The sequence below is a fragment of the Dendropsophus ebraccatus genome, chromosome 10 (genome assembly GCF_027789765.1).
Source record: "Dendropsophus ebraccatus isolate aDenEbr1 chromosome 10, aDenEbr1.pat, whole genome shotgun sequence".
Lineage (NCBI taxonomy): Eukaryota > Metazoa > Chordata > Amphibia > Anura > Hylidae > Dendropsophus > Dendropsophus ebraccatus.
The window spans coordinates 94,043,742-94,056,507 of NC_091463.1; the positions used below are offsets into that span (position 1 = coordinate 94,043,742).

The 12,766-nt window shown below is 44.9% G+C and overlaps 1 protein-coding gene across 1 annotated transcript; it reads left to right on the forward strand.

Moving 5' to 3' along the window:
• The first annotated feature begins 604 nt into the window (after nt 1–604).
• Nucleotides 605–12,587, forward strand: TAPBP (TAP binding protein). Its single transcript, XM_069985439.1, has 8 exons — nt 605–815; nt 2,676–2,876; nt 3,319–3,540; nt 4,689–5,027; nt 6,450–6,773; nt 7,141–7,230; nt 8,357–8,400; nt 9,288–12,587. Exons 1-8 carry the CDS (start codon nt 767–769, stop codon nt 9,300–9,302), a joined length of 1,284 nt encoding a protein of 427 aa, XP_069841540.1. The 5' UTR covers nt 605–766; the 3' UTR covers nt 9,303–12,587.
• Nucleotides 12,588–12,766: the final 179 nt, after the last annotated feature.

A 12,766-nucleotide genomic window follows, 5' to 3' on the forward strand; every position in this document is an offset into this window, starting at 1 on the left:
CCATAGACTCCATTCTATGGTTAGTAGAGATGAGCGAACCTGGAGCATGCTCAAGTCCATCCGAACCCGAACGTTCGGTATTTGATTAGCGGTGGCTGATGAAGTTGGATAAAGCCCTAAGGCTATGTGGAAATCATGGATATAGTCATTGGCCGTATCCATGTTTTCCAGACACCCTTAGAGCGTTATCCAACTTCAGCAGCCCCAGCTAATCAAATACCGAACGATCGGGTTCGGATCGACTCCAGCATGCTCCAGTTTCACTCATCTCTAGCAAATAAGAAAGGCTTTGTTTACGTCGAGAACAAAAATAAAATTTAATTCAGGGGTTAAAGAGGTTTTAAGAGAGACCGTTCTGCCATTGTGCCCCATGTTTGAGGAGAAGAGAAGTTTATAGGAGGAACCTGTGTCGTGTCCGTATTGTAAATATCACAGACACCACATTATTTCTACACATTTATTATTACAATCCCCTTCCCCGAATACTATTTCCTATAGAAGAAAGAAAAAAACACAAGAGCAGAATATACTGCAGCAACTAGAGGGTTAATCTGCCAGGGCTCGATCTGCACTACAGGGAACACAGGCCGCTTCCTGGAAAGTGAAAGTGAAAGAATGACCAAGATATAAAAAGATTAGTGCGACAAAGAAGAAGAGGCAGACACAAAGACGGTGAGAGGGGAACGAGATACACCCGGGGTGACCAGGAGCCGCAACTGAAGCCCCCCGCAGAGCAGCTGGACCCCCACACAGGACGTCCGCCACCATGATGCCATCCACAATCTATAAGCTGCACTTTATTCTTCTTGTGCACAGTGAGTATCATGAACACAAGTGTCGTGTTGCACGCCCACGGTAACTCGACTTATCCCCAACTTTAACCCTTTAAAATTCCCTTTTTACTTAACTTCCTTGTTCCCTCCATCTATCTTATTTTCTTATAGCATATTGTCTCGCCTTCACGACAAAATCTATACGTATTTGGCCGGTTTCAGATGAGCGTAATAATGCCACGTTTTTGTCTTCGTATTATGGCCACAAGGCCCGACCCAAACGCGAGTCTTATGATCTGAACTAAGAGCACCGTAGATCTCTAAACTTTCACTTTGGGTCATTAAACCTCTGGTCTAGTGATCGTCATCAAATCTGAATTAGTGTGTGTATATATAATAATAATAATAATAATTAATTTTTTATTTATATAGCGCCAACAGATTCCGCAGCACTTTACAATTCTGGAGGTACATACATAGACAAAAAAATCGACATTACAGAGATACATATATATATATATATATATATATATATATATATATATATATATATATATATATATATAATCGGTCCCTCCCATCATTTATCATGTAACTTTACACTTTCAAACTCACGGGACTTTCCAGCCGAGCTGCTTTCATTTTGCTTTGTGTTGTGTCCGTGTTACTGTAGAGACTTGTGATTATCCTGTTGGGTCAGGCTGTGGCCTATTTATTATATATATAAGGCTATGTTCACATTTTTTATACCTATTTTACTGTGGTATTTTGTTTTTATTTTCCTTTGCGTTATGATAGCCGGAGAGGATTTGCTGTTTTTTTACACTATACAGAATGTTTCCTCTGACTATAACACTTACACAATAAACTTGACGCCTATATGATATATGGACATGTGTGAGGCCTCATTCACATCACAGTTCAGTGCTATGTCAAAGAAAGACCTTAAAAATGTCAACATCTACCCACAGTGTCTTATAGATGGTTAGAGTAGTAGTAACATAACATTTTATTTGTGGAACTCATGAACATAATCTCCAAAGTCCTGGGGAACAAGGTATGTTTAGGAAATCGACCGATCGTATTCACGAGTCAGTGAGGGACCCGCCATAGTATACCACTGTGAGGGTATGCCGACTCAGCCCAGAAACATGATGTGAATGGGGCCTTAAACGTGCACTGTGCACAAACCACAAAGGGTTACCCACAGGATGCTCTGACACCTGCCATACAGCTGTTGTGGCTAGCTATAACGGTAGAGCTGTTGTTCTATATACATATCATTTGAAAAAGTGACAATACAGTGATCTAGAATGATCTGGATCCATACAACATGCCCATGACAACTAACAGGAATCCTGCCAGCTATATCTCATAGGCTTCACGCCTGTAACCTCAAGTCATCATATGTATGCTATTAGGGGGTCCCGCTGCCATGAAGGGTGGGACATGGTGTGTCCAATGGTTAGGTAGGTGGTTTGTGTCACAGTAACATCGAAGGACGCAAGGTCTCCACCACAACATCGCCCATCACGCTGCCCCCGCCATCTTGTCTTCTTCCTATAGTGCATCCCAGTTCCATCTCTTCCTCAGGTAAGTGATACCCACAACCGGACGTTCACATGATGGAGAGCGTGACCCATCAGACCACGCGTTCCCGGCTCCAGTTCTGATGATCACTATGGACATTTTCTGTGTTGGATGTCACAATTTTTCTCTTGTCACAGTTTTCTACAAACACTGATCCCATGTTACTCGCTTCACCTAGGATGGTGTACTGGTGTATATATATATACGGTTTGTCAGTATAGAAGATGACATATTTGCCTGTTCTAGTATGTTATGCTGACCTTCTTGTGTGTTGTTCCTTCGTCTGTTACTATCAGTCTTGGTTTCTTGCAGCCATCGTGCTCCTGGCAGTGAACGCTGCTCCCGAATCCCAGTCCCTGTCCTGCTGGCTGGTGGAGGATATCCCTGGAACTGAGACGAAGCCGCGCTCAATCCAACACACGCCGGTCCTGATCCAATTCACAGACGCTTCCGGACTGACGCACACCTCTCCATTGACCGCTGACCCTGACACCTTAATACTCTATGTCTTTGGTGAGGAAAGTCAGGATTGTGGTAGATTATATATGGAGCCCGTAACTATCTTTTCACAATATAAAACCGAAATCTTAAAGGGGTATTCCCTGTATGACTGCAGGAAGCCTGCACCCAATAATGGATAGAGCGGCCCTCATGTGTCACCGGTGATCTATTAATTCTTTATTACACTTCCCCCCCAATATTGCGAATCTTGACCTCTGCACCATAGGATCATGGTGATCGGTGGTGGTCTAACTGCTAAATGAAAAGTGGGGCAACCATGTAAGTTACCACTTCTATCATCCATAGGCAATGATTGGATTCCCTACATTTCCCTTCCACTATTTTAGATGTATTAATAATGGGACGCCATACATACCTAGTGCCACCAATGCAGCATGCACCACATTTAATAATATTCATCAATAAATATTACTTTGCTCCTCTCTCTATCTAGATCCATCTGGGAAGCTGTCTCCAGATTTCACCTCCTGCGAGATAACTCACCATTTACCTCAGGAAACCTCTTTGGACTGGGCTCGCTCCCTGACGGAGGAGAAACGTAGCCCACCGTCTCTCGGCAAGACCTGGTACACCGTGGCGGCCCGCAATGAGCAGGATGGAAGGGGAGTGAGCTTTGTGCTGGGGCCCCTGGGCGACAAGAAGGATCATTTCTCAGGTACATGTGTGGTAGAGGTTAAGGACTGGTGTTTGTGAGCTCAGCCAATGGTGTTCGTTGTTGTGACGCCAGTCCAACACACAGGTGTGATGTTGGTACCTGCATAGTGTTGTGGGTGGCTGTGTTCCCCAAAATGGTCAGTAACCTTCCGGGTTGTTGTGGGTCCCTTGGGCTCTTGTCACAGTAGTTCTGAGCGGCAACTGACCCACCCAGATTGTCGATGCCGCCACCCACAGAAAGGAAAAATAATCCAAGGTGTGCGGAGGTGTGTGTATAGGTGCCGGTGCAGACAGAAGATGACAGAGTTTGCCAGAGGAGCCCTAACCCAATGTAGCCTCGTACACCGACGGAACCTTTGGTAGATATCTTTAGTGAAGTAATGCTCGTACTCACATTTAGACTGCGTCTGACCAGACTGTGAGGGCCTTTTTTGTAAGTTCCTTCAGCTGGAGATTTGAAAAGACGTGGGTTAAGGTCAGCTTGGTGGCTACTCTCCCTTGTTGTTGCTTAGCACTGCATAGTGAAAGTGGTAGTAGCTTTAGAAGTCGTTGACTTAAGCTGCATCTGCTTAATCTGGTGGCTAGACTCAACTAACTTTTGTCCCAGACAAGGGTCCTGGCCTAAGCCAGGCCCTGGCTTAGCTTCTGCAGGAACTTGGCTTTGTGTGTCCTCTCTCACTCAGAATCTAGGTAAAACTGACTGCACTTCCTCCATCAGTGAAACTCCTCCTACAGGGGACCTTGTGCTCCTGCCTGTGAGTGGTGGAGATGAGTGTGTGCAGAAGAAAGAAGAGAATAGATAGGATAGAAAAAAGAGCACCTCCTAGTGGTCTTTACAAAACACATGGTACACAGATAAACATTAACCCTTTTGCTTCCTTCAGCTTGGCATAGTAGTACATATAAATAAAGAAACAAGAAACACTGACACCTAGTGGGGAAAACTGTAAAGTTCCTCATCCACCACTTTGTTTAACCTGAGAGAAAAGCTTTACGACAGGTGCACTAGAGAAAACACTAGCAGCGGGACACCACACATGGTCCTTAGAGGTGAAATCCCATCAGGTCTTATAGTGTGCAGGGTACAGCATGATCTCCCTATTGTCTGGGTATATGGAAAGAGCTTATATTCTGTCTCTCTTTCTTTAGTCTCTCTAGCTGTGTACTCTGTCTCCACCATTCATGCCCAGCTGGGGAAGCCTCTGACCATACCTTGCGGCATGTGGCGGGGGCATCAGCCTCGCTTTGCTGTTGAGTGGCGCCATCGTGCTATGGGGCTTGGAAGTCTCTTATATGCGTATGACGGATGGAAGGACAAGGTCGAGGAGCACGTCCCCAATTGTCACCTGAACTTCTCGGCCTTACACAGTGATGGGGACGCTTCCCTTCTGATTGAGAATGTAGACACTTCACTTGAAGGCACCTTGTTATGTACGGGGTATCTGCCTTACCTGAGGGCACAGAGGGAAATCCAGATGGTGGTCACAGGTAAGAGAGGGGGCAATAAGAACATAGTTACACCTGGATATCTTAGTGAACATAAGAGATGACTGCAACTGGAGCATGCTCGAGTCTGATCCTTCAGCATTTGAATACCGGTGGCTGCAAGTTGGATGCAGCCCCGGGAAGTCCTGGAAAACATGGATATAGCCATAGGACATATTCTGTATCCATGTTCTCCTGGACTCCCTTGGGCCGCTATTCAAATGCCAATTAAATGAACTTAAGCATGTTCCAGTTGCGATCATCACTAGTAAACATGTAGGTATATCTAGAAATGGAATAAGAGAATAGTACTGTACTCACCTGACTGGATAACTGGAAATCAGATTGTCACATCATATGTCTCCTCTGCTTTATCACTGCAGTTGTATTGTGTCTGAGGGCCCTATTACACCGGAAGATTATCGTGAGAAAAATCGTCAGGCAACGATAGAAAAATCGTTAAAATTATTGTAAATCGTTCTCTAATTGTTCGCTGTAATTCAACGTTCGTTCGCTCAAGTTCTGCATTTTTTCACCAACCGTTCAGTGTAATTGCACATTGTTCATTGTTTTTCTGGGATCAGAAGGAATAAACGATCATAGTAACGATCGCAATAACGACCATAGTAACGATCGTAACTAACGATTATCAATCTGTGTAATATGGTGAACGATTTTAGGTTAACGATAAACAATCCCGTTTGCGATCGTTTATCGTTAGTCGGTAATCGTTAAAAATCGCTCAGTGTAATAGGACCCTGACATGATAACAAACCCATCACAGTTTATTAGTGATCAGGGCAGAAATCCAGGGAATTCCATAGGGTTCACTTATGCTGCGTTTACACGGAACGATTATCGTTCGAATTTGCACGATAGCGATCAAATTCGAACAATAATCTTACGTGTAAACGCAGCGAACAATCAAACGACGAGTGAGAAATCGTTTATTTTGATCTTGCAACATGTTCTTAAATCGTCGTTCGTTGTTCGCAAAAAATTATGTGTAAACAGTCGTTCACCGATTTAACCTATGTGCAAGATAGGCTTAAGCAAAAGATTTTTCCGTACGATATATCGCTCCGTCTAAACGCTGATCGTTATAAAAATAAATCGTAACTTCGAAATCGTTAATCGTATGATCGAGCGAAATATCGCTCTGTGTAAACGCAGCATTACTTTGCAGACTGTAATGCAATGAAGGAACATAAGGGTGGCAAAGATTTCTATTTGCCTTACTTTTGATTATATTATATGCTATAGTGTATAATACTACTATACTGTATACTGTTACATGCTGCACTGTATATATAACACCGCTATATAACTGGATCCTTAGTACAATGGTGCAGCCTCGCAGTTCTGCATTGTAGGACGCCCCAATGTCTATCATAATACGTTCTCTTCTGCTTGCTGTCCGTCCAGGTAAACCTCAGGTGACCCTTCAGCCGTCTCCGCTCTTCGCTCGGCCCGGGGAGGAGGTGACGCTCACCTGTGACGTTTCTCACTTCCACCCTCTGGAGATCTCGGTGGATTTCTTCGTTCAGCTTTCAGGAGAACCCCACCCCACCCTGCTGTCTGGAAGTTCCCTGTCTGCCCACACCCACAACCAGGATGGCACCTACAGCATCACCGCTTACCAGTACATGGTCGCCAGCAGTGACCTCAACGGAGCGCGCTACATTTGCAAAGTCAACCATGTGAGTGCGCCAAAGGGGATCTCTGCCTCCCGGACCCTCAAAGTCGCAGGTAATGTATATCACCATATATCGAGGGCAACCATGTGCGTTCTTACTAATTTTTGCTTTTCTATAGGTGTCTACAGTGTATATCATGTTGTAGATCAATGCTGTTACTCTACAACTATTGTCTATCAGGGCATGATGGGAGTTGTAGTCTTGTAATACTTAGAGAAGTTCTGTTTAATGGGCTCTAATCTAAAGCAGTAGTCTCCAATCCATGGCTTTCCCTTGGCTGTCAGGGCATGCTGGGAGTTGTAGTTTTGCAGCAGCTGGAAAGCCCCGGGTTGGGGAATACGGTCATAGATGAAAGACTGCGCCCTGTATGTGATATAAAACCCCATCAGCTGAGTGTGTCTCTTCCTCTCCCTGTACAGGGGTCTCGGCACCATCTCTGGAGGATATCATGTATCTGTTCCTGACTGCGCTGGTCCTGTACGGGACGCTGAGCTACCTGCGCAGGAAAGGTAGGACTCTAAAGAGACAGAAGGTTTGGGAACCATGTGGATTATGGGATGAGACTATGGGATGAGCGCCCTAATAACACTGTGTCTATAGGGGGCACTATGTCATTAGGGGGCACAGAGTACTGCAGGAGGACCCCAGAGATTCCTGGAAGGGGATCGGTCATGGGGAGTAGTGGTTGAGGTGGTCGGTTAGGGTGAGCAGTGTTGGAGGTGGTCAGTCATGGTGAGCAGTGCTGGAGGTGGTCGGTCATGGTGAGCTGTGTTAGAGGTGGTCGGTCAGGGTAAGCTGTGTTAGAGGTGGTCAGTCAGGGTGAGCAGTGCTGGAGGTGGTCGGTTAGGGTGAGCAGTGTTAGAGGTGGTCGGTTAGGGTGAGCAGTGTTAGAGGTGGTCAGTCATGGTGAGCAGTGCTGGAGGTGGTCGGTCATGGTGAGCTGTGTTAGAGGTGGTCGGTTAGGGTGAGCAGTGCTGGAGGTGGTCAGTCATGGTGAGCTGTGTTAGAGGTGGTCGGTCAGGGTAAGCTGTGTTAGAGGTGGTCGGTTAGGGTGAGCAGTGCTGGAGGTGGTCGGTCCGGGTGAGCAGTGGTGGAGGTGGTCGGTCATGGTGAGCTGTGTTAGAGGTGGTCGGTCATGGTGAGCTGTGTTAGAGGTGGTCGGTCAGGGTAAGCTGTGCTGGAGGTAGTGAGTCATGGTGAACAGTGCTCTCCTGTAGAGGAACTTATCATTATACTACATTAAGTACAGAAGGATATATGAAGGAGGAGGAGTCAGAGCTGCTTTGCATATCCTTTTTCCCAGAATTCCCAGTGGAGCATAAGTCTTAGCAGGATCTCCTCAAGGAGAAACATTACCCCTTTTATCTAGGTACATACATAACATATGGAACCAATACAGGCTGGTTGAGGTAAAACAAGAGGGACCTTAAAGGGGTTATCCTTGGGCATCCTATAGGAGGAATCCAACCTAGGCCATGGCCACCTGCCTTTTCCGTCCCCTCTCTCATCCCCTATAGAGTAGTAACAAGAAGGATCAGACTATTATGGGGTTGGAGAGGGCTGGTTACTGGTAGCATTGTGATCATTGAAAGATCAGTCATCACTCTCCCTGTTCTCCCTCCTCGTCTCTTACAGCCATCTCTCTCTTTGGAAATCAGCCGGACCTGAAGCCTCAGAAGGTAAAGGACAATCTACATATTATTATTGCTGCACAGGCTATTATTACAGTATCTCCATCTGACATTACATATGCCTCCTGGGAAAATCCACTAACCCTGGAGACATGTGGGATGTCAGAGGGAGACATAGTAGACATAGCTTAGAGTGGTGGTCGGGATCCTGGGCAACAGCTGTCAACATGACAGAAAGACAGAGGGGCCAAACTTCAAAAGAAAGCAGTTTTACTAATGCAGTGAATTTTCACTTTAGTTTTCTTTTGTGTTTCCCCATCACCTAACGAAAAGTTTAGGTAATGGGAATACCCCTTCAAATACTGAGATTTTTTTTAGTGGGTCAGGTAGGTGATCATATGACCCAGTTACAGTAATGAAACATGTGGCTGCAGCTGAGCTGGAATGAAACAGATGGCGCTGTAGGACCAGGGAGAGTGAGTGCGCATGATATGGTCCAAAAAAAACAAAAACCCTCCAGTGCTTCTTTAAAGGGGTTATCCAGCGCTACAAAAACATGGCCGCTTTCTTCCACAGACAGCACTGCTCTTGTCTCCAGTTTGGGTGCAGGTTTTGTAACTCAAGTTCCATTGAAGTGAATAGTGAACCGCACCTGACCTGGAGACAAGAGCGGTGCTGTCTCTGGAAGAAAGTGGCCATGTGGTTCTAACGCTATACAATCCCTTTAAGTGTTTGGATATTTTTTGCTATGAGAAGTAGATGCCTGCAGCTGTCAGTGCATGATAGGAGTTGTAGTTTTGCAACAGCTAGAGAATCGTAGATGAAGTATTATTGTTCAGGGACCAGATGGCATATGTCTGTATTATGCCTGATATGTGTGTGTGGGGGGGGGGGGGCTTGGGACTGAACCTGACCGAGTGTTTTGTTTCTTACAGAATAAATCAGAATAAAGAAAGATGGTGGAACGAGGACCTGATCTACCAGATGTTTATGTGTTTCTGGTGCGACTACTCTATGGATCTGCACTAGTGTTATGTCCCCTTCTAGGAGGTCGTAAAGAATGCCCCCCCCCCATTTATTATACCCTAGTGATATGCCATCACTCCACCAGATAGGTGTAACCTTCCAACAACGACCAAACAGTCCAATGTTGTAAATGTCCGCATATGCTTTATTGATGTCCTGAAAACGCGCCGGACGATTATCGTTTGCATAATCGTTAACGATCTCAAACGACCGCTATTGCAAAAGACCTGAAAACGTTCACTCATTTCCATGGAACGATAATCGTTACTTATGATCGTAATTGCGATCGTTTTTCTTCACTATTTATTCGCTATTGCGTTCGTATCTAGTGCGAACGACCGAACAATGTCTTATTCAATGCAAACGATTTGCGAACGTTTTGCGAATGAGCAACGATAAAAATAGGTCCAGGTCTATAAAGCGGTCAACGATTTCTCGTTCGGTCGTTAATCGTTAACTGCATTTCAAACGAACGATTATCGATAATCTGAACGATAATCGTCCGGTGGAATAGGGCCCTTATGCCCCTATTCCACTGGTCGTCAGAGGAGCAAACGAGCGCTCTCAGCGCTCGTTTGCTCCTCGTTCCCCGCTCGCTGCCTCCGCTATTCAGCGCGGCTGCAGCGAGCGGGTGAGTGCGGGAGGGGCGGCGGGGAGCTGCGGGGAGGCTGCCCGGGGGATCGCTGATCGTCCGGGCAGCCCATAGGATATAGCAGCATCTGCTGCCGATGCTCCTATTCAACGGAGCGACGGCAGCAGATCGCTGCTATATCAGTCGCTTGTTTTTCAACATGTTGAAAAACAAGCGACTGCAACGATCAGCCGACATGAACGATGTCAGCTGATCGTTGCACTCTATTCCACGGGACGATTATCGTCCGTAGCGGCCGATATCGACCGAATACGAACGATAATCGTTACGTGGAATAGGGCCTTTAGTCTTCCCGGACGTCCAGAATCCGTAATGTTTGCCCAGTGAGGTCACACTTTGTGGATATTGCTGCAAATTATGAAAATAATAATTCAACCAAAATATGTGACCTCCCCCCGACCTCTGCTTTTAGTTGCACTATTTTATGATCTCTAAGACTTGCTGTATTTAAAGGGGTTTTCCATACAAAATTTGTTGACCCATTCTTGGGATAGGTTGTATATATTAGATTTATTGGGCGCCATTATCTAGCACACCCCCCCCTCCCCCCCCGATGTGGTGCTTAGTGCAGCTGGAGGCAGACAGCGCTGTACATAGTGTGGTGGTCATGCTGGGTTACTGCAGCTCAGCATCAATCTCTGTGTATAAGTTACAGCTCTGACAATCGGCTGATCAGCAGGATACTGGGTGTCAGATCCCAACCGATCTGTTATTGATCCCAGCCTGAGGATAGGTCATTGATAAGTTTTGCTTGAAACACCCTTTGAGTACATTTCTATAGCTTTCTGTGGATACATCTTGTTGCGAGCGTGCTTCTGTGAATGTCATTTTAAACTTATTTTCCTTTGTTTTGTCATTTTCTGTTGCTATTTATATAAAAAAAAATTTGAAGTATTCCAGTTGTCACCCTGGTGACCGAGTTCTAACAATAGACGGATATTTCCTCCATCTGTCGGCTCTATATCAGGCTCCGAGCTGCAGACATGGGCAGATAGACAGGTAGAAGGAGGGATTCCTGTCTCTGAGCTGATCACTGTTTGTAAAGGTATAAAATCTTGTTTTATAGTAACAAAAAGTCCAGCAGTGTATAGTCTATGACTAAGGCTCTATAGCCGAAACGCGTCAGATCTCTGTTGCTGTGCCTATGTCCTGTGGATGAGATGCTTTTTTATATGACGCAATAAAAGTTGTTCATTTCTGCTCCTCTTCTTCTGTGACCTCTGCACAGGTCACAGAGCATGCCCACAACAACTTCTCACAGCAGTCAATGCAAGGTTTATGTGACACCTATTTGTCTCCAGTATTTGTGTGATTTATGCATAAAATGTGAACCTTATAATTCTCAGTTTTCTATAAGAAATGTGGAAGGTACCAGGATAAAACTCATCCCTGGCCGCTTCATTCCCCGTTTCTAATATATGTTCACCAAGAATTTCCCTTTTTCTGCCTAAAAAAACTAACTACATTGACTAAAACAATATCATCATGGGATAGCTTAGGCAATAGGAAGACCTCCTCAAACAGCTCCCTGTATCTCAGCATCCTGTGATGGTCACACAGTGGTTTATTAGGTTGGTGTTTGGCGGCCATGTTGGGTAATAGGCGGCCATGTTACAGATTACAGGAGTTATCTCGTAGCCCGGGGAAAACTAACAAGAAAAAAACACTGGAAGTATAAGTGGTGACTTGTAGGTAAGTGAGTATATGGAGGTTTATGGGAGTTGTTTTTTATTATACTTCTCTTCTTAGCTTTTTTTGCTTTTATCCCTGTAATTCTATTTTGTGGGTTTTAAGTTGTTCTTCATAAGTAACTAAGAGGCTCCATGTTCTTACCAAGTAAGGGGGCCGTCTGCTCTAGAGACCTGGGACTGCTAAATTAAAAGAGTAGCCTGAGATCAGTGCCAAGCTATGACCACAGGTACTGTAACGGTGTATCTAGGCACGGTAAGCTGTATGGCTGACATTGGTATACAATATATATACAAATAGTGCAGGGTCCAAAGTATCGGACTTTGTTTAAAAAATGTTATCTAGGATTAGAAGAACATAGATTATTTCTTCCAAAAACAGTGCCACCCCCGTCCTCAGGCTGTGTGTGGTATTGCAACTTTAACTTCAATGGAACAGAGTTGCAGTATGACACCCAACCTGAAGTCAAGGGTGGCGCTGTTTCTGGAAGAAAGCAGCCATGTTTTTCTAAACCTGTGAATACGCTTATGACTCATATACTATTTAATACAATAACCGACCTTGTTACCCATAGCAACCAATCGAATTTATAGAATAAAAGCAGAGCTCTGATTGGTCGGTTTCTGTCAGACGGTGACCATACACAAGCGGGCTCTCCATTCTGACCACTAAATGTTGGTGATGATTTTGTTGGTACATAAAGAGGTTCTGCAGCAGTGTCCGTGTCCTGGTTATATAGATGATGTCCTGCTATAATGGAGGGTTTATTCCGCTATGATATAACTGCTGACCTGGATGATGATGTTGTTTTATACTGAAATCTCTGTTTGATTCCCTTTTCTAATCAATAAAGTCAGTTCTGATCCGATATGACCATTGTCTTTATTAAATCTTGATGCTTCAGGCCCTGTTCACATGGCAGAATGTTACACGGGATCTGCATGTATTCTGTGCTGAAATCCCTGTTAATTTTGCTCCAAATCCGCATCCTAATATTGTTCATATTAATCGTATTGTAGTATTCTGAATGCATGTAGTACCCGGCTT